The 22,973-nt window shown below is 34.6% G+C and overlaps 2 protein-coding genes across 8 annotated transcripts in view; one reads left to right on the top strand and one right to left on the bottom strand.

The window, feature by feature from the left end:
* Positions 1-13,721, top strand: part of LOC131139092 (transcription initiation factor TFIID subunit 4) — a 145,772-nt gene extending 132,051 nt beyond the window's left edge. The window contains exon 15 of one of the 2 annotated variants that reach the window (XM_058088356.1): positions 12,342-13,721. In XM_058088356.1, coding sequence (XP_057944339.1) covers positions 12,342-12,509 — 168 coding nt within the window. In that variant the 3' untranslated portion in view covers positions 12,510-13,721. The remainder of the gene's footprint in view (positions 1-12,341) is intronic. The other variant, XM_058088358.1, reaches the window with a different exon arrangement.
* Positions 13,722-21,190: 7,469 nt separating this feature from the next.
* The window catches only part of LOC131139611 (BTB/POZ domain-containing protein kctd15), a 58,325-nt gene continuing 56,542 nt past the window's right edge, over positions 21,191-22,973 (bottom strand). For 3 of the 6 annotated variants that reach the window (XM_058089362.1, XM_058089364.1, XM_058089363.1), the window contains one exon: positions 21,193-22,902. In XM_058089362.1, coding sequence (XP_057945345.1) covers positions 22,744-22,902 — 159 coding nt within the window. In that variant the 3' untranslated portion in view covers positions 21,193-22,743. Of the gene's footprint in view, positions 22,903-22,973 lie in introns of all 6 variants that reach the window. The other 3 variants (XM_058089365.1, XM_058089360.1, XM_058089361.1) reach the window with 2 other exon arrangements.

Here is a 22,973-nt window from a genome sequence, read left to right as displayed (position 1 = left end):
AATCATATGTTTTTTTCTGTTTTTTTTTTCAACTTGCTTCTAATGCACTTTTCTGGTCCAAAAAAACAGGAAACCTCAGACACACTCAACAGGGGCCCCAGAAGCACCCAAAACCGGCATAAAATGCCAGTGTTTGAGGGCGGTGATTTTTGACAAAAATCGTATGTTTTTTTTTCCGTTTTTTTTTTTTCCAACTTGCTTCTAATGCAGTTTTCTGGTCAAAATCAGAGGGGAAACCTCACACACGCTCAACATGGGCCCCAGAAGCACCCAAAAATAGCATATAATGGCAGTGTTTTTGACAAAAATGTCGTTTTTTTTTCATTTTTTTTCATTTTTTCATTTTGTTTCATTTTTGTCATTTTTTTTCATTTTTTCATTTTTTTCATTTTTTTCATTTTTTTTTATTTTTTTCATTTTTTTCATTTTTTTTTATTTTTTTCATTTTTTTCATTTTTTTCATTTTTTTTCTTTTTTTTTTTTTTTTTCTTTTTTTTTCTTTTTTTTTCTTTTTTCCAACTTGCTTCTAATGCACTTTTCCGATCAAAGAAACAAGGAAAACCTCACACACACTCAACAGGGGCCCCAGAAGCACCCAAAAGAACTAGTTCTTTTTTGCGAACGAACGAACCACCCATAAAATACCCGTTCAGCGCGCCGGCCGTTTTGTTCATCACCGACACAGCACTAGTTGGTGAGCTGTTGAGTCAGAACGAACGTGAACATGAGTGAACGGACTGACTCGACTCATGGACTCGGGTCTATGCCCAGAAGGAGATCACAGGCTAACGACCAATTGACCGAAATGAACGGCTCTTTTTACTGAACTCTGTGAGGTGCCGCTATGTTATGTGAAGGCTACCAAGCAGTTTACCTCTGATTAGTATGCATTTTTCACTTTTTCATCGCCAAGGGTTCTTACATATTCCGCTTTTCAGGACCTTTTTTGGGGTCCTTTTTGGCGTGAAGGGTGCCCAAATAAAAAGTTTCTTTCCTCAAACTAGCGTAGATGTTCCGCTTAGCTCCATGCACGGACACACGGGGCACCTGTAAGGCCAACAAAGGTCTTTTGTGTGTGAACATGGAGTGGGTTCTAGCCTGTGATAATAAGCGGACCGAACCATTTCACTCTTCTCCCCTGGTTTTGTTCATCTTGGCTGCTGCCTGCTTTTTCTTCAAAGAGGTGCTCGGGCTTATAATCTGGCTATGTGCATCTGTGAATGATTATTCTAATTCTTTATACATTTATTAGAGCTGAATAAACTCCACATCAAATACATCACTCGGGCAATGTCAGAGCGCCCGGGGCCAATCAGCCGACATCTGTTAACTCTTTCAAAATGGCCTCATCCAGCGTGTCTGTGGGCGTTTGGGAGGGGGGAAGGCGAGGCGAGAGCGGGGGTAGAGAAAGTCTCTGTTGCTGATTAATGGCGGCCGTAGGAGAGGCGTTTCAGGCCAAGTTAAGAGAGATGAAGGGGGTGGAGGGCGGGGGGAGGTAGGCGCGGGGCAATAGGAGGGGGCGCTTGTTGTGCTGGGCACTGTAAACACTGCAAAGGGATGAGGCGGCGTTCCTCAGCTGAAATGTGGCGTGGAGGCAAACATGTGGGAACGCTTTGCTCGCCTGGTGCTTCGTCGGTCTGTCTGTTGGTGAGTCAGTCAGTTCGGGTTCCTTTCCGCCGAGCGGCGGCACCCTTTTGGTCCGTTTGGTACTCAGTTTTTTTTGGTACACACTTTCTTGCCGTAGCAAACTAGCCTTCTTTCCACCAAGCGGCATTTGGATAGGCTTTTTTTGGTCTTTTCATTTGTTATTTTTTTTGGTCTGAACGATTTGATTGGGGTCCCAGTATCAGGAAGGGTACCAAACTAGCGCATTTTTTGTGATATGCTGTCTCAATTTTGCATCGGTCACAAACCACCGCATCATTACCTTTTGGCGGGAAGTATTCCCATACTTTGGATACTCTGTTGCGCGATTTTTTTCTTCTGGCCGGACTCACAGAAACTTGTTGCCGCCGCCATGTTTTGATTCTGAGTAGTGGTGTGGCGTTCGTAAACAAACGGGTTAAAAGAACTAGTTCTTTTTTTGCGAACGAATGAACCGCCCATAATACCAATACCTGTTCAGTGCGACGGCCGTTTTTGTTCATCATATGAAATGACAAAATTTTAATTTTAATTTTAATTTTAATTTTAATTTTAATTTTAATTTTAATTTTAATTTTAATTTTAATTTTAATTTTAATTTTAATTTTAATTTTAATTTTAATTTTAATTTTAATTTTAATTTTAATTTTAATTTTAATTTTAATTTTAATTTTAATTTTAATTTTTTCATAAGACTAGATAGACTAATAAGTAGAATTTTTATGTTTGTTGTATGTTTTATTTTTTATGTTGCTGCTTAGCGATGATGATTGACAATACTACAACACATGTTGACATAAACGGACCCATATTTCAAAGAAATGACCCTATGGGGTCGCCGATGTTATGTTGACAAAAGCAAACACTTTTTAGTGGACCGATTTAATTTTAATTTTAATTTTAATTTTAATTTTAATTTTAATTTTAATTTTAATTTTAATTTTAATTTTAATTTTAATTTTAATTTTAATTTTAATTTTAATTTTAATTTTAATTTTAATTTTAATTTTAATTTGTTGACAAAAGCCAACACTTTTTAGTGGACCGATCTAATAGAATTTTTTATATTTATTATTTTTATTATTATTATTATTTTTTTTATAAATTTTACTTTTTTATTTTAATTTTTTTATTTTAATTATTTTTATTTTTATAAGACTAGACTAGAATTTTTATGTTTGTTGTACGTTTTAATTTTTATGTTGCTACTTAGCAATGATGATTGACACGTCGACATAAACGGACCCATATTTCAAAGAAATGACCCTATGGGGTCGCCGATGTTATGTTGACAAAAGCCAACACTTTTTAGTGAACCGATCTAATATAATTTATTTATTGTTTACTTTATCTTATAAATCGTTGTGCATAAATAAATACATATTTTTTTATTTTTATTTTTATTTTTATTTTTATTTTTATTTTTATTTTTATTTTTATTTTTATTTTTATTTTTATTTTTATTTTTATTTTTATTTTTATTTTTTCATCAGACTAGATAGACTAATAAGTAGAATTTTTATATTTGTTGTATGTTGTAATTTTTATGTTGCTGCTTAGCGATGATGATTGACAATACTACAACACATGTCAACATAAACAGACCCATATTTCAAAGAAATGACCCTATGGGGTCGCCGATGTTATGTTGACAAAAGCCAACACTTTTTAGTGGACCAGAACTGCACGAGTTGGTCGACTTAAGCCGGTTGTTGACATAAGCGGTACGGTTCGTGCAGCCTCGTCGGTCTTTGTTGGCGTTGCCATTCCCAAGCTAGCACGTCTGTGTTCTGCAGTATTCGTCCTTCTCGCCTGGAGCAGAAACATCAGAGTTGCATTTAGATTTTTTGAAAAAAGCAGCATCAAAGTAATAACAACAATGTTGCATCATGGAGTTCTCAGCCTTTTCCCCTAAGCATCAATGCAGCACAGTGTTTTTAGTTAGGAACACTCCTAGCCGCCATCGTGCAGCTACCTGGAGGAACGTGTGTGTGTTCTGCTGAGGCAGCAGGTTGTCTGGGGGGGGGGGGGGGGGGGGCTCATCTTGCGCGCCTGGCAAAGCGGGCCATTAACCCGCCGCCCTGAGGTGTGACCTGGGCCAAATCCAATATTGGCTCCGGCATCAAGGCGCCAAGGTGCCACTCAGGGTTCCAAGCCAAGACATCATCAACACTCCTTCACCCTCCTCCTCCTCATCCTCATCCTCCTCAGATAATAAAATACTCCTACGAGCATCGCGGCCGCTCCTGCTGCTCGCTTTGGAGAATCCCAAACCAAAGAGAGCAAACGTGATCATCACGATGATGTTCATTTACCACAATGGCCTCCAGGTTGATTACTGTAGTTAGCAACCACAAAGCTTCAATTTGTAGGCTTTAAAAATATAAAACCATGATTATTATAATAATTAGAATAGCAATTATCCTACAAGGAAGCGTATTTGGTAAACTAGTGGGAAGGAAGATTTTATTTAAGTCCAAATACGTGCGCCGTGCCTCACTAGAAGGCAGTGGAATCATGTGATCCCTCATAGCCAATCAGCAAAAAACACAATGGTAATACTGGTGAAAATATTAATTGGTTAATAAATATTTTGGTGATATGTATTAATAAATATATTGGTTAATAAATATTCAACCTTAATATCATTTATATAAATTTTATAATGTATACGTATATTTTTAAAAATTGTGAAATAATAATAATAATGACCATAATAATCACTAGAAGGCAGTGGAATCATGTGATCCCTCATAGCCAATCAGCAAAAAACACAATGGTAATACTGGTGAAAATATTAATTGGTTAATAAATATTTTGGTGATATTTATTAATAAATATATTGGTTAATAAATATTCAACCTTTATATAATTTATATAAATTTTATAATGTATACGTATATTTTTTAAAATTGTGAAAGAATAATAATAATGACTATAATTATCACTAGAATGCAGTGGAATCATGTGATCCCTTGTAGCCAATCAGCAAAAACACAATGGTAATATTGGTGAAAATATTAATTGGTTAATAAATATTTTGGTGATATTTATTAATAAATATATTGGTTAATAAATATTCAACCTTTATATAATTTATATAAATTTATAATGTATATGTATATTTTAAAAAATTGTGAAATAATCATAATAATAATGACTATAATTATCACTAGAAGGCAGGAATCATCAAGACTGGAATCATGTGATCCCTCATAGCCAATCAGGAAAGAAACACTATGTTAATACTGGTGAAAATATTAATTGGTTAATAAATATATTGGTTAATAAATATTCAACCTTTATATTATACATTTGTGTATATATACAAATGTATAGGTATATTTTTAAAAATTATAAAATAAGAATGACTATAATAATCACTGGAAGGCAGTGGGAGTCATGTGATCCCTCATAGCCAATCAGCAAAAGAAACACAATGAAAATATTAATTGGTTAATAAATATATTGGTGATATTTATTAATAAATATATTGGTTAATAAATATTCAACCCTTATATCATTTATATAAATTTTATAATGTATATGTATATTTTTTTAAATTGTGAGAGAATAATGTAGCTTTAAAATAATTTTTTTGTAATAGGAAAAGTTTGGTACCATGCAATAATAACAATAACAATAATAGTTTATTTCAGTCATTAAAAAGTTCCACAGGGTACTGTTTTAAAGCCCTGTTTTCTTTTATTAAATATCCATTCCATTTGGTTTTTTTTTGTTTTGTTTTTGTTTTCTGTTTGCTACAGAGCAGGTCTGCCATGCCCCCACCAAGGGACAGAGCCCCCCCCCCCCCCCACACCCTTAATTTAAAATACCAGAGAAACTGACCTATTGATTTACCTGCGCTGCACACACTGAAATTGAAACTGAAACCAGGAGACCATACAAACGTATTCAAATAGTACTCAAATTTATTGAGTACTATAAATTTGTACATGTTGGCAGGTGTGCGTTAAATGAAAGCCTCTTGCTACGTTCCCCATGCCGACCCACCCCTCCCCGGGGTCCAGCTTTAATTTGTTTAAAACGCAGCCTTTTGGGAGTGCTTCCCAACAGCAAAACTAGCGATGTACTGTATCAGGAAGGACATTTATTAGATATAAATTATGAAATATTACTTATAAAAGCTGATCTGTTTGTGCTACACAAACCCAGATAGAATTAAGGCGAACATTTAAGGACAAATATTTAAAAAAAAAATGTCAGTCTCCCTACCCTCCTGTTTCCGAACTGGAAACAAGTGAAATGTCTAAAGAGATGTATCGAAGTATTGCGGCGCGTTGCGTTAGGACGGATATGTCATGTGACATGACGCCTGCGAGCGTCCGTCACAGATAAAATGACAGATGCTGTTTTTTTTGCCTCGTGGATCTTCGTGGATCTTCGAGGCTGATTTGGAAAAACTTTTTTCCATTTCACCCGCCGTGACCTTTGTTCTTTTGGTCGCAATTAAGGCGCTCGCTAACACTTTCCCCGTCCCGCGGTGTTATGTTGCGGTCGTACCGGGAGAGCGGCGAAGGGGCCAAACTTGTCTCTTGTCAGTAACGCCAACGGCCGTCCTCCATTTTTGTCCACGTGAAGAACAAGAGTCTTGATTTTCTGTACAAGCAACTGACCTTTCCGTCTGCGTTTGCATCACTTCGGGCTCCTGCTGTCGCCGCGGGAAGTACACACACCTCGCCACGCACGCTCACCGCCGTCCCCGTCCCCCCGCATCCGGGGTCGCCCGCACGATGTGGCTACACCCCCCCATCTTTGCTCCCCCTGCGGCTCGTCATTGTCCGTCCGTCCAGGTGGACGCATGGCTTTGATTGGCAGACGGGGTGGCGGATGCTGTCAACGGGCTTCCTTTCTGATTGGCGGTAATTGGCGTGGAAATGGGCGGGCTTGTCTTTCACATACGTACATCAGACGTGATTGACCCCGCTAGACGCAAAGGTACGGTCCAGTCAAAGGGGGGCCGCCATTAAGTACGACGCCACCTCCGGCACTTAGAAGCTAATTTCCCGTAAGTAAGAATATACGTATGTATATGCGTATGTATACTAGCATGTCCTTCCAAGCATTTTCACTACAACCCATAGGGGGCGCCACTCATGTCATTTCCATGCAATGGCTGCGTGTTGTTTTCCCAAGTCAACGTTTTCCTGCTGTCATATGTTAGCAATTAGCCCCGGGCTGTTTACACAGTGGTGCAATCAGGGTAATTGTCAGAAACCTTTTAGGAATCTGTCACAAAAAGTCAAGTCAAAGATAATTTCTTTTTGACAGGGGTACTCTGCTGATTTTAGCGTGTACTGCAAAGACGCTCATCAAAGATTGTCCATATTCTGCTGCTTATCAAAGATCCTCTATATAGTTATTGTTTTTAGGAATCTGTCGCAAAAAGTCAAGTCAAAGATCCTCTTTTTGACAGGAGTTCCATGCTGTTTTTAACGTGTACTGCAAAGACGCTCATCAAAGATTGTCTATATTCTGCTGCTTATCAAAGATCCTCTATATAGTTATTGTTTTTAGGAATCTGTCGCAAAAAGTCAGGTCAAAGATCCTCTTTTTGACAGGAGTACTCTGCTGATTTTAGCGTGTACTGCAAAGACGCTCATCAAAGAATGTCAATATTCTGCTGCTTATCAAAGATCCTCTATATAGTTATTGTTTTTAGGAATCTGTCGCAAAAAGTCATGTCAAAGATCCTCTTTTTGACAGGAGTTCTCTGCTGTTTGTAACGTGTACTGCAAAGACACTCATCAAAGTTTGTCAATATTCTGCTGCTTATCAAAGATCCTCTATATAGTTATTGATTTTAGGAATCTGTCGCAAAAAGTCAGGTCAAATATCTTCTTTTTGGCAGGAGTACTCTGCTGTTTTTAAATAGTACTGCAAAGACGCTCATCAAAGATTGTCAATAATCTGCTGCTTATCAAAGATCCTCTATATAGTTATTGTTTTAAGGAATGTCGCAAAAAGTCAAGTCAAAGATCCTCTTTTTGACAGGAGTACTCTGCTGTTTTTAATGTGTACTGCAAAGACGCTCATCAAAGATTGTCAATATTCTGCTTCTTATCAAAGATCCTCTATATGATTATTGTTTTTAGGAATCTGCCGCAAAAGTCAAGTCAAGTCAAAGATCCTCTTTTTGACAGGAGTTCTCTGCTGTTTTGTAACGTGTACTGCAAAGACGCTCATCAAAGATTGTCCATATTCTGCTGCTTATCAAAGATCCTCTATATAGTTATTGTTTTTAGGAATCTGTCGCAAAAAGTCAAATCAAAGATCCTCTTTTTGACAGGAGTACTCTGCTGATTTTAGCGTGTACTGCAAAGACGCTCATCAAAGATTGTCCATATTCTGCTGCTTATCAAAGATCCTCTATATAGTTATTGATTTTAGGAATCTGTCGCAAAAAGTTAAGTCAAAGATCTTCTTTTTGTCAGGAGTACTCTGCTGATCTTAGCGTGTACTGCAAAGACGCTCATCAAAGATCCTCGATATAGTTATTGTTTTTAGGAATCTGAGGCAAAAAGTCAAGTCAAAGATCCTCTTTTTGACAGGAGTTCTATGCTGATTTTAGCGTGTACTGCAAAGACGCTCATCAAAGTTTGTCAATATTCTGCTGTTTTTAAGGCCCATGCTTATAAAAAGATCCTCTATATAGTTATTGTTTTTAGGAATCTGTCGCAAAAAGTCAAGTCAAAGATCCTCTTTTTGATAGGACTTCTCTGCTGTTGGTAACGTGTACTGCAAAGACGCTCATCAAAGATTGTCCATATTCTGCTGCTTATCAAAGATCCTCTATATAGTTATTGTTTTTAGGAATCTGTCGCAAAAAGTCAAGTCAAATATCCTCTTTTTGACAGGAGTTCCATGCTGTTTTTAACGTGTACTGCAAAGACGCTCATCAAAGATTGTCTATATTCTGCTGCTTATCAAAGATCCTCTATATAGTTATTGTTTTTAGGAATCTGTCGCAAAAAGTCAAGTCAAAGATAATCTTTTTGACAGGAGTTCTCTGCTGTTTTTAACGTGTACTGCAAAGACGCTCATCAAAGATCCTCTATATAGTTATTGATTTTAGGAATCTGTCGCAAAAAGTCAAGTCAAAGATCCTCTTTTTGACAGGAGTACTCTGCTGATTTTAGCGTGTACTGCAAAGACGCTCATCAAAGAATGTCAATATTCTGCTGCTTATCAGAGATCCTCTATATAGTTATTGTTTTTAGGAATCTGTCGCAAAAAGTCAGGTCAAAGATCCTCTTTTTGACAGGAGTTCTATGCTGTTTTTAACGTGTACTGCAAAGACGCTCATCAAAGTTTGTCAATATTCTGCTGCTTATCAAAGATCCTCTATATAGTTATTGTTTTTAGGAATCTGTCGCAAAAAGTCAAGTCAAAGATCCTCTTTTTGACAGGAGTTCTATGCCGTTTTTAACGTGTACTGCAAAGACGCTCATCAAAGATTGTCCATATTCTGCTGCTTGTCAAAGATCCTCTATATAGCTATTGTTTTTAGGAATCTGTCGCAAAAAGTCAAGTCAAAGATCCTCTTTTTGACAGGAGTTCTCTGCTGTTTGTAACGTGTACTGCAAAGGCGCTCATCAAAGATTGTCCATATTCTGCTGCTTATCAAAGATCCTCTATATCCATCATGAAAGCCTTTCTCACCTGAGATGTTTAAGCGCGACGCCACCTCCGGCATTTAGAAGCTAATTTCCCGTAAGTAAGAATATACGTATGTATATGCGTATGTATACTAGCATGTCCTCCCAAGCATTTTCACTACAACCCATAGGGGGCGCCACTCATGTCATTTCCATGCAATGGCTGCATGTTGTTTTCCCAAGTAAACGTTTTCTTGCCGTCATATGTTAGCAATTAGCCCGGGCTGTTTACACAGTGGTGCAATCAGGGTAATTGTCAGAAACCTTGGTCTTGTTTCTCGTTAAGCCCCCCCCCCCCATTACCCCCCCCCCCCAACACACACACACGTTTCCAAACACATCACCGGATTCGTATCGCCTCCATTCTTTATAGAGCAAATGCAAATAGCCAAGGTTTTTGTTTCCGAGTGAGACACGGTCTCAGATTGTTATCAGTAGCGATGTTTATTGTCGAGTGGCTGCTCATAGCCAATAAAACATCGCTGAAATGTTCAAAACAAACATTTACTCACCAAGGGAACGACCCCGAAGACAGCGGGACAAAAACATGGCCGACGTAAAGTCCAAGCATTGCTAACCCAAACAAAGAGCCAACGTGTTTAGTCTGGTTGGAATTCCTGAGTTTATCACAACGTTCAAGGATCTTATTTGACATCTGATGTCAATACGAGACTCTGACACTAAAAACACCAGTCAAAGATCTTCTATTGGACAGGAATGCTCTGCTGCATGGACATTAGTCAAAGATCCTATATATGACAGAAGCTCTGTGCTGTTTTTAAGCACCTACAGGCAAATCGCTGGTCAAGGATCCTCTGGAAAAATGCTAGTCAAAGATCTTCAGTATGAGAGGAGCACTCTGCTATTTTTGAGGAGCGACTGCAAAAAAACAAAAACAGCCCTCTGCTGTTTTTAGGAATCTGCTTTTTAAATGACCTAATGATCTTTTTTAATGACCTGTAGCAAAAATGCTAGTCAAAGATCCTGGATGTGACAGGATGACTCTGCTGTTTTTAAGCACCTACAGGGAAATCGCGAGTCAAGGATCCTCTGGAAAAATGCTAGTCAAAGATCTTCAGTATGAGAGGAGCACTCTGCTATTTTTGAGAAGCAACTGCAAAAAAAACAATGCACACAAGACCTAATGATCTTTTTTAATGACCTGTAGCAAAAATGCTTGTCAAAGATCCTGGATGTGACAGGATGACTCTGCTGTTTTTAAGGATCTACTCAATAAAAAAAAAGCTCTATTTCAACATTTTTACGAATCTGTTGCAACAACGCTCCTCAAAGATCTTCTTTTTAACAGGAGTGCCCTACTGCTTTTTGGAGTTTGCTGCAAAAATGCTCATCAAAGATCCTCTATATTCCTATCGTTTTTAGGAATCTGTCGCAAAAAGTCATGTCAAAGATCAAAGATTTTGACAGGAGTTCTCTGCTCCTTTTAACAACTACTGCAACAACTCTCATCAAAGATCCTCTACTTGATATGACAGAAGCACTCGGCTATTATAAAAAAAAAAACACTAATCAAAGATCCTCTGCCGTAAAGTCAAGTCAAAGATCCTCTTTTTGACAGGAGTACTCTGTTGTTTTTAACATGTACTGCAAAGACGCTCATCAAAGATTGTCAATATTCTACTGTTTTTAAGGCCCATGCTTATCAAAGATCCTCTATATAGCTATTGTTTTTAGGAATCTGTCGCAAAAAGTGGAGTCAAAGACAACGCTCTTCAAAGATCCTCTACCTGATATGACAGAAGCACTCGGCTGTTATAAAAAAAAATCAAAGATCCTCTGCCGTAAAAAGTCAAGTCAAAGATCCTCTTTTTGACAGGAGTACTCTGCTGTTTTTAACGTGTACTGCAAAGACGCTCATCAAAGATTTTCAATATTCTGCTGCTTATCAAAGATCCTCTATATAGTTATTGATTTTAGGAATCTGTCGCAAAAAAGTCAAGTCAAAGATCCTCTTTTTGACAGGAGTTCTCTGCTGTTTTTAACGTGTACTGCAAAGACGCTCATTGAAGATTGTCAATATTCTACTGTTTTTAAGGCCCATGCTTATCAAAGATCCTCTATATAGTTATTGATTTTAGGAATCTGTCGCAAAAAAGTCAAGTCAAAGATCCTCTTTTTGACAGGAGTTCTCTGCTGTTTTCAACGTGTACTGCAAAGACGCTCATCGAAGATTGTCAATATTCTGCTTCTTATCAAAGATCCTCTATATAGTTATTGATTTTAGGAATCTGTCGCAAAAAGTCAAGTCAAAGATCCTCTTTTTGACAGGAGTTCTATGCTGTTTTTAACGTGTACTGCAAAGACGCTCATCAAAGTTTGTCAATATTCTGCTGCTTATCAAAGATCCTCTATATAGTTATTGTTTTTAGGGATCTGTCGCAAAAAGTCAAGTCAAAGATCTTCTTTTTGACAGGAGTTCTATGCTGTTTTTAACGTGTACTGCAAAGACGCTCATCAAAGATTGTCCATATTCTGCTTCTTATCAAAGATCCTCTATATAGTTATTGTTTTTAGGAATATGAGGCAAAAAGTCAAGTCAAAGATCCTCTTTTTGACAGGAGTTCTCTGCTGTTTTTAACGTGTACTGCAAAGACGCTCATCAAAGATTGTCCATATTCTGCTTCTTATCAAAGATCCTCTATATAGTTATTGTTTTTAGGAAATTCGCAAAAAGTCAAGTCAAAGATCCTCTTTTTACTGCAAAGTAAAAGTACTGTTTGTACTGCAAAGACGCCCATCAAAGATTGTCAATATTTGCTCTTTTTAAGTATCAAAGATCATCTATATAGTTATTGTTTTTAGGAATCTGTCGCAAAAAGTCAAGTCAAAGATCTTCTTTTTGACAGGAGTTCTCTGCTGTTTTTAAATAGTACTGCAAAGACGCTCATCAAAGATTGTCCATATTTTGCTTCTTATCAAAGATCCTCTATATCCATCATGAAAGCCTTTCTCACCTGAGATGTTTGGTGTTTTAAGAATTCCGTGTGTTCTCCTCAGGTTTCGGCAGGCTCCCCGGCAGGTTCCTCGGCCACGCCCACCTCGTCATCACGCCAGTACGCCCGTCAGCGCATCACTCGCGTCAACCTCAGGGACATAATCTTCTTCATGGAGCAGGAGAGAGAGACCGCCCACTCGCTGCTCCTCTACCGTGCCCTCCTCAAGTAGCACCCTTCTCCTTCTTCTCCTCCTCCTCCTCCAGCCAGGTGCCTTCAGAACAGGTCTCAGCTTTGTGTTTCCATACGTTAGCTCGTGGTGACGTCCCGTCTAGCTTTTCTGAACGCTAAAAAAGGAGTAGAAAGAACAAAAAAAAAAAAAAGATCGTCGTCGTTGATGTGTTAGCTTCATGTTTTGTAGTAAAGATGGAGCTTGAGGGCCAGCATCTTTTTCATCGCTTGACACATCTCAGCATCCTCAGCATCCTCATCATCTTCAAGTCCTCATTCAGGCGGTCTTCATCAGCAACAAACGGCTCCGAGCTTCCCCTCCTGTAAATAGTCGGCTTACGGAATCAATCCTTCTTTTGGACCACCGCACTGAAAAGAAAACATGACGCAAAAATATTACAATTTTACCACAAATCTGTGGAAAATTCGAACAATTCTTGACTTAAATTTTTTTTTTAAATTGATTTTATGCAACGTCACAATATTTTTATGTCTAAATGTAAAAATTCTATGTTTTTATTCAAACGAATGAAATTATCATATTTATTTATATGTGCAAAAATATGACAAGAAATAATTTTTTCATGCTTTTTTTTTCATGACTTTTTTTCAAGGGGAAAAAAATTTTTGTCCATTAAAAAAAAAATACAACAATATTGTTACAATTAATATAACCTCAAATAAATTCTAAGAAAAAACACAATTAAATAAAATTAAAATAAATGAAAATTCATTCATTCATTTTTTACCGCTTATCCTCACGAGGGTCGCGGGGGAGGGGGATGCTGGAGCCTATCCCAGCTGTCTTCAGGCGAGAGGCGGGGTACACCCCAATCGAAATCGAACTTGTGTGTGGCCGGCGCGCTAACCACTCCCCCACCGCGCAGCCATAAATGAATATAATTGTGTCAAATTAATACATTATAAACACTGATAATAATTGCATGTAATATAAATATGATGAATATTATTCATTATTCACTTCAAATTTTTCAGTTCATGATTATTAGATGTCAGATATCAGATTTTAAATGTAAAAAATATGTTATGTTTTTTTTAACTCAAAGTAATTATGTATTTATGTTTCAATTGATTCACAATTTTTCTTTAAATACAAAAATACTATTTTATTCAAAAAAAAATTTTTCTGGGAAAAAATTTCCTTGAAAAAAAATACAACAAATACTAAATTAATGCGGAAAAAAATGCAACTTTTTCATTTAAAAAGTTTAATTAATGTAACTTTTATTTTAATGATTAATGTAATTTGTTTTAATTTGTAACTTTTATTGTAACTCATCAAAGTTACAAATTAAATATTTAAAAATATATATTTTGCTCTCAGAAATAAATAGTATAAGTAGTATTCTGTTTTGAATTTTAAAAATATTCTTCTTCTTATTATTATTATTTTTGTTACAATTTTTTTTTAATTTTCACCTTTTTGGGGAGAAAAAAAATCCTAAAAAAATACCCCCCCCCCCCCCAAAAAAAGAAAAATTCTCTCAAAATTTAAATTAATTATTCCCCTAAAATTATTTCCCCACTTTCTTTTCCGTGTGGTCCTAATCTGTCATATTTTTTTCATGATTTTTATCAAGCCGCGTTGGACGTGAGCTTTATTTGGAGGGTTGCAGCTCATGTTGTTTGACGAAGACTAAGACGAAGAGAAGCCTGTAGGACACATTAGTAGAACGCCGAAAGCCAAAAGCGTAATGTTACACGTCACCGACACCTTGTTAACTTTTTATTTGAAATAAAAATAAGAACACTAAATAATTCATGTATAATGTATAATAATCTAGTTTTATCGCTAGCGATCATTTTTAATGTGCTATTTGGGCCTATGCAGCTTTTACTCTTGTCACATTTGAATTAATTTTCAACATTTCAATCCATTGTTGTGCTCTGTGAACTTTGAAGCACTTTTACTTTTTTTTAGTTTTTTTGAATCCCGCTCTTTTACTTGGCAACTCAAGTAGTCTGTTTAATATTTCATTAAAAAAAAAAAACAGTATTGACACTTTCCCTTAAATGGTAATATATTTTTATTTCTATTTTTTAATTGGCTTTTATGCACATTTTTGTTTAAAAAAAAAAATTTTTTGGACAAGCACAACACCATCATGGATCTTCACTGATTTTTGATCAGCCACATTTTTAGCACTGCAGCTTTTTAGCCAAATGGTTGGTTAATAAAGTTACAAAAACAAGAAAAAAACGGGATAATTAAATCACCTTTGACTGTAAGGACATTTTGTAAATACTGTTTACAGACTGACTATGTGTTTATTAGAACCACCTTATTTTTGGTATAAAAACAAACAACTCTTGTACATATCTTGGAATTTTCCTGTTTGTGTGAAACAAAAAAAAACAAAAACAAACAATACTGATGTATTTGTACCTATTTTGTAAAGGAATAAATAAGCTGTTTACTAAACTCAACACCTGCTGATTCGTGTCCATTTTTTGGCATCTGGACCCTAAAAAGTCAGATTGCACATTATGGCATTCCAGCCTGGCGGGACTCCGGAAGCATCTGACGGGCACCGCCCCACGGAGCACGGACCTCGGTTTGTCTCCGAGAGGTTCTGGCCGACCATCACAAAGGGGAAGCGGTGACCAGTCGGGCAGTGGAAGGAATACTTTAGAGGATTTTTTTTTTTTTTGTTTTGGTCTTGTGGTAAAATTTTTCCAACTTTATAAAAGTGGTCCTAAATTTACAACTTTTTAAAATTTACAAATTTTTGTTGTAAATTTACATTTTTTTGTCGCAATATTATATAGCTTTTTCTCTTTTTCTTTTTTTTTTTTTTCTCTTAAATGTACGACTTCATCCTCGTGTTACGACTTCATATGATAAATATACAACTTCATTTTCTTACATTTATTACTTTTTTCCACACATTTGTGACTTTATTCTCATAATTTTACATTTTTCATGTATTACTTTTTCTTTTTTCTCTGAAATATACAGCTTTTTTTCACAAATGTGATTTTTTCTCCTTTTGTGACTTTATTCTCGTAACGCAACGTTTTCTTGTGACATTTTTTCTAATTTTACGATTTAATTGTGATGATTTTATTCTTCTAATATTACTTTTCCAACTTTATGACTTTTTCTTGTAAAATTGCAACTTTTTTCTCTGAAATATACAGCTTTTTTTCTCGTTTTATGACTTTATTCTCGTAACATTGCAACGTTTTCTCGTGACATTTTTTTCTCATTTTTACGATTTAATTGTCGTAATATTACAACTTTTTTCCTAACTTAGCTTTTTTTGTCATAAATGTATTACTTTTTTATCGTTCTAAACATTTATTTTCGTAATGTTACACATTTTTTCAAAACTTTTTGTCTTTTTTTCTCGTAAAATTACGGCTTTTTTCTCGCAAACATACAGCCTTTGTTCTCACAAATGTATTACTTTTTTATCGTTCTAAAAATTTATTTTCGGAATGCTACACATTTTTTTCAAAACTTTTTGTCTTTTTTTCTCGTAAAATTACGACTTTTTTCTCGCAAACATACAGCCTTTGTTCTCATAAATGTATTACTTTTTTATCGTTCTAAAAATTTATTTTCGTAATGCTACACATTTTTTTCAAGACTTTTTGTCTTTTTTTCTCGTAAAATTACGACTTTTTTCTCGCAAACATACAGCCTTTGTTCTCACAAATGTATTACTTTTTTCTCATTCTACAACTTTATCCTCGTAATATTATAACTTTTTTTCATAACGTTACGCCTTTTTTGTAAAATTACAACTTTTCTCTCGCAAACATTCACCTTTTGTTCTCATAAATTCTCATATTATTTTTTTTCTCATTTTACTTATTCTGAGAATGTTACACTTTTTCTCATAAATGTATAAAATTGGTTCTCATTTTATGATTTTAGTCTTCTAATATTACTTTTTCAACTTTATGACTTTTTCTTGCAAAATTGCAACTTTTTCTCTGAAACATACAGCTTTTTTCTCATAAATGTTACTTTTTCTCGTTTTATGACTTTATTCTCGTAACATTCCAATGTTTTCTCGTGACATTTTTTCTCATTTTACGATTTAATTCTCGTAATATTTCAACTTTTTTCATAATTTAGCCTTTGTCTCATAAATGTATGACTTTTTTCTGGTTCAATTTTTTTTTCTCGTAATATTACAACTTTTTTCATAACTTTTCGTCTTTTTTTCTCGTAAAATTACGACTTTTTCTCGCAAACATACAGCCTTTGTTCTCATAAATGTATTACTTTTTTCTCATTCTACAACTTTATTCTGCTAACATTCCAACGTTTTCTCATAAACGTATGACATTTTTTCTCATTCTAAAACTTTATTCTCATAATATCACAACTTTTTTCATAACTTTACGCCTTTTTTGTAAAATTACAACTTTTTCTCGCAAACATACACCTTTTGTTCTCATAAAGGTATTTTTTTTCTCTCATTTTACTTATTCTGAGAATGTTACACTTTTTCTCATAAATGTATCAAATTGGTTCTCATTTTATGATTTTATTTTCTTTGAAATATACAGCTTTTTTCTCACAAATGTTACTTTTTCTCGTTTTATGACTTTATTCTCGTAACATTCCAACATTTTCTTGTGACATTTTTTCTCATTTTACGATTTAATTGTAATATTACAACTTTTTTCATAACTTTAACTTCCATAACTTTTTTCTCATAAATGTATTCCTTTTTTACTTACGTTCTAAAAATGTATTCTAGTAATATTACAACGTTTTTTTCATAACTTTTTGTCTTTTTTCTCATAAAATTACGACTTTTTTCTTGCAAACATGTATGAACTTGGTAACATTCCAATGTTTTCTCATAAACGTATGACATTTTTTTTCGCATTTTACAATTTTATTCTTGTAATATTACAACTTTTTTCTCATAAATGTATTACTTTTTTCTCGTTCCACAACTTTATTGTAATATTACAACTTTTTGTTTCATAACTTTACGACTTTTTTGTAAAATTACAACTTTTTGCTTGCAAACATACACCTTTTGTTCTCATAAATGTTTTAATTTTTTAACTTTATTCTTGTAATATTACAACTTTTTTCATAACTTTATGATTTTTTTGTAAAATGACTACTTTTTTCTCGCAAACCTTTTGTTCTCATAAATGTATTATTTTTTTCTCATTTTATTTATTCTGAGAATGTTACACTTTTTCTCATAAATGTATAAATTTTTTTCTCATTTTCTTCTAATATTACTTTTTCAACTTTATGCCTTTTTCTCGTAATATTACAACTTTTTTTCATAACTTAGCTTTTGTCTCATAAATGTATGACTTTTTTCTGGTTCAAAAATGTTTTTCTTGTAATATTACAACTTTTTTTCAGCACTTTTTGTCTTTTTTCTCGTAAAAGTACTTTTTGTTTTCATAACTTTACGACTTTTTTGTAAAATGACAACTTTTTTCTCGCAAACCTTTTGTTCTCATAAATGTATTATTTTTTCTCATTTCATTTATTCTGAGAATGTTACACTTTTTCTCATAAAATTTTTTCTCATTTTATGATTTTAGTCTTCTAATATTACTTTTTCAACTTTATGACTTTTTCTTATAAAAATACAACTTTTTCTCAGAAATATACAGCTTTTTTCTCTTCAATATACATTTTTTTTTTCTCATACAATTCCAACTTTATTTGGGTGAGTCCTTGCTGCATCCTCGGGGTCATTTTGGTTGGCCAGCCACTCCTGGGAAGTTTCACCACTGTTCCATGTTCACGCCATTTATGGATAACGGCTCTCACTGTGGCCTGCTGGAGTCCCAAAGCTTTAAAAGTGTCTTTAGAAGCGTTCCCAGACTGATAAGGATCTGAATCTTAGTTATGTTTGAACTTTTCCACTCAGGGTCGTTTTCATCCAGTTGTGTTGTCACGGCGAATGAAATGTTTGATGTTGTGAAACATCGAAGTTTGACAAACGAAGGAAGAATAAGAAGTCGGCCATCGTGGGAACGCCTCCATCATGACCAGAAGAAACGTCTTAGTGGGCATATATTAGCTTTTTTATTTGACATACATTATTTCTTGGCAGCGCTTCAGAGTGGAACCTTTTTTTTTTTTTTTTTCTTCTGCAAAATCAACTCTTCATTGAGCTTCATTTCCATTTCTAAGGCAGCAAACACGGCGAGCCGAGAAGAAAAAAGAGCAAAGATCCCCGTAGGTTTGTGACGCTAATTAAGCTGCAGCATTTCTGCAAAGACCAAAACGTTTAACTGCGTGCAAAATATTGGCGTTTGGGAGCCATTCTTTCTACCGTCTTGGCCGTATGAGTCGCTCTCTCGCTCTCTCTCTCTCTCTCTCTCTCTCGCTCGCTAGCTACTTTATGTGCTTGGAACTTTTGGATTTCTTAGCGCCGTAAAGGGTGGGACTGATAACTACTACGCCCACTACTGGCCTGGCATGAACATCACGTACGGCGTTCTTCTTCATTCTTCAGTTTTCTTTTTTTTTTTTTTACATTTTAAAAAACATTTTTACGACTTTATTCTTGTAAATTTAGGAGAATAAAGTTGTACATTTACCGGAAAAGTCATAATAATAATATAATATAATACAATATTTATATAATATAATGATAATAATAATATTTATAATATATATTGATCATAAAATAATAATAATATAATATAATACAATATTTATATAATATAATGATAATAATATATTTATAATATATATTAATCATAAAATAATAATAATATAATATAATACAATATTTATATAATTTAATGATAATCATAATATTTATAATATATATTAATCATAATATAACATTTTAAAAATGATTTTTACAACTTTATTCTTGTAAATTTAGGAGAATAAAGTTGTACATTTATGGGGAAAAAATAAAATAATAATAACAATACAATATTTATATATTATAATGATAATAATAATATTTATAATATATATTAATCATAATATAACATTTAAAAAATGACTTTTACGACTTTATTCTTGTAAATTTAGGAGAATAAAGTTGTACATTTTTGGGAAAACTCATAATAATAATAATAGTAATATAATATTTATATATATGATGATAATATGATGATAATAATAATATATTTATAATATATATTAATCATAACATAATAATAATATAATATAATACAATATTTATATAATTTAATGATAATCATAATATTTATAATATATATTAATCATAATATGACATTTTAAAAATGATTTTTACGACTTTATTCTTGTAAATTTAAGAGAATAAAGTTGTACATTTATGGGAAAAGTCATAATAAAAACATTAATAATAATAATAATGATAACAACAATAATAATATAATATTTATAATATATATTGATAATAATATAACATTTTTAAAATGATTTTTATGACTTTATTCTTGTAAATTTAGGAGAATAAAGTTGTACATTTACCGGAAAAGTCATAATTAAAAATAATAATAATAATAATAATGATAACAACAATAATAACAATAACAACAACAATAATAATATAATATTTATTATATATATTAATCATAATATAACATTTTTTAAATTATTTTTACGACTTTATTCTTGTAAATTTAGGAGAATAAAGTTGTACATTTACGGGAAAAGTCATAATAATAATAATAATAATAATAATAATAATAATAATAATAATAATAATAATAATAATAATAATAATAATAATAATAATAATAATAATAATAATAATAATAATAATATAAAGTAGTAAGTAACATTCCAACAATAAAATGGTAATATTACATAATATTATGGAAAATAGAGTATAGCTGTTCAGGAAGCAAGTACTCCATTGTAACAGGCATTCCCTGAGACAGCTATGGGGGGGGGGGGGGCAAATGTGACCTTTGGCCAAGGTTATATTGTCTTTTTTTTCCTGGTGAATTTAACGCTTTATTGTTGAACGCTTGGTGGTACACGAGTGCTGCTGTTTGGAAGCGCGAGGAAGGAGACCAAGTCATGTGACATCCAGTACATCCTTTTATTATCGCAAATATGCAAGAAAAGTCACTGCAAATGAACACATGCCCTTTTGGAATACCACAGTCTAACTGCTGTTAAACACTTTAAATAATATACATTATTATTATTATTATTATTATTTTAATACCTTTTAAAACGCTTAAATCCCTATGTACAACAATGTCATTTTTTTTTTGAGGGGGGGGGGGGTGAAGGGGGGGGTTTATTTGAAAAACAAGTCCGCTGTACAAGTGAGCGTCCGCTAGGTGGCGCAGTCTGAGAAAACTGGCTAGTACTTCATCGGAGGGTGCGTTATTGCTGCCTCGGGAAATAAATAACACTCAGCTAGTGAGGAAAATTATGAGAAAAAAAAAAAATTGGGGGGGGGGGGGGGGTTGCGGAAAATCCGGGATAAGTCATTCCAGCACAGACGAGTCTTCGCAGTGCGTCTTTTTAGTTCACAAAGCATCAGCAGGGGGGCGCTAGCCGAGGTTCTCCACTGGCCTGGGTTGAGTATTCCCTTTGTAAGAGCCCCCCCACCACGGAGGAGCCCCCCCCCCCCCCCCCCCCCCCCACATCTCTGCTATCATTCTACTTTATAGATTTATAAAAAAAAAAAAACACATCAGTTTGTTTTGCAATGCAACAAACAGCATGTGGAAGGGACACACACACACACAACTGATGCAAAACAAAAAAAAAGCCACCCCCCCCCAGGCCCCCCCTCGCCAGGACATGATGGCCGTCGTCTACTCAGAAGGAACCGAGACGTTTATGATGAACGTCTTCTTTTTTTGAAACACCGTAAGGAAGAAAACATCTTTGTACAATCAAGGACAAACGGGATCGACCTTTGGGAAGGACACCCGTTTCTTTTCAAGGTCAAAGGCCTTGGCCACACACGGATGTTTTTTTTTTTTAACCAAAGTTTTATTTGTATGTTCTAAAAAAAAATATTAAAAAATTAACGTCATTTTTGGTTGACTTTTTCCTCATTTTCTTTAGTTTGATGATGTTATTTTTTTGTTTCCAAAATTTTTTTGTCTTAAGTATATTTTTATTATTTATTTTTTTATATATATTTTTTAATATAATAGTTTAATTAGACATATTGGAATGGTGTTTTTCTTTCCAATATTTTTATTTTTTAAAAAAAGTTATGTTTTTTCTTGCCATGTCATTTTTCGACATTAAAATTAATTTACTGGACTACTTTTTAAATTCAAAATCTATATTAATTCTCATTTTCTCTAGTTTGATTTTTCCAGGTTAGCAAAAAAACTTTAAAAATATGTTGAATTTTTAGTTTGTAAAATTCTACAAAAAAAAAATAAAAATCCTATTCATTTTGGGCCGCTCAAAAGACTTAAAAATTAAATAAAAAAAAAATAGAATTAAAAATATAAATATAAATTTCCTGATAAGGTTATGTTGATTCTTAATTTAAAATTTGATTTTGTCTTCATTATTTTTATTTGAACCAAAAATGTACGAAGACTTTATTATTTCACAGTTGAATAAAATTTTTTAAAAATTTTAAGATTTTTTTTTATCAAAATGATAATTTCCAGAAAGGGGCGTGGTTAAAAAAATCCAATTGTGACAGATGTTTTGGGAAACGAGCCGTTGGGACAAGATTAAGTGCACCCCCCACCCCCCCCAAATAAAACATTATGAGTCCATCTTTGCCCAAGTCGAGACGTCCCGGTAAACCTTCGGTTGTGTTTGGTCCTCCGCTATTTTTTCGGCTGTGGAACGATATGTTGGCAGAGCTAAAATGAAGGAATCACACGTTTAAAAAGGACCCCCCCCCCCCGCCCGCCCCGGTTGAAAGGATGGGCCGATGCCAGCTCCGCGCTGCCAATAAAACGCTCCTCCTAAAAACAAATCCTTCAAGCGGGACAAAAGAATACGTAAATAATCCCATTAATGCTAACTCTTCAACTCTTTACAGCGTGGAGTTATGACAAGAGAAGAAGCAGAACGTCACGAAGGGGGGGGGGGGGGGGGGGGGGGTCACGTCCTCTTCCCGTCGTCTTTCCAAGCGTCCCGAAGGTAATCCTGTGGGATTCCGAGTCGGTCATGTGTTCATCCCGGATCTTTTCTCTTGTCGCGTCTACATTCCGCTCCAACGTATTAGAAGTGTTCTATGTCAAGGTGTGGTCCACTTACAACAGGAAGATGGCGGAGGGGGGGCGGGGGTTGGGGGATGGGGGGGTACACGGAATGCTCTAGAATCCTAGTCCAGGGGTTCTTGTTTTATCCTGATGGGCGTGTTGATGGACAGACTCCGTCGGTCCTCGCGACACAACACGTACTCGCTGAACTGGGACGAGTCCACGCCGCCGCCGCATGACGCCGCCACGCTGAAGCCCTTCTGGAAGAGACGCTCCAGGACCTGGACAAACCGGGACGGATGAGAATGTTGGTGAGGCGTCACATTTTGATCGGCACACTTTTACTTTTAAG

Source organism: Doryrhamphus excisus, chromosome 12, assembly GCF_030265055.1.
Source record: "Doryrhamphus excisus isolate RoL2022-K1 chromosome 12, RoL_Dexc_1.0, whole genome shotgun sequence".
Lineage (NCBI taxonomy): Eukaryota > Metazoa > Chordata > Actinopteri > Syngnathiformes > Syngnathidae > Doryrhamphus > Doryrhamphus excisus.
Note: the sequence above shows the minus strand (reverse complement) of the source record. Positions and strands in the feature narration are given on the sequence as shown.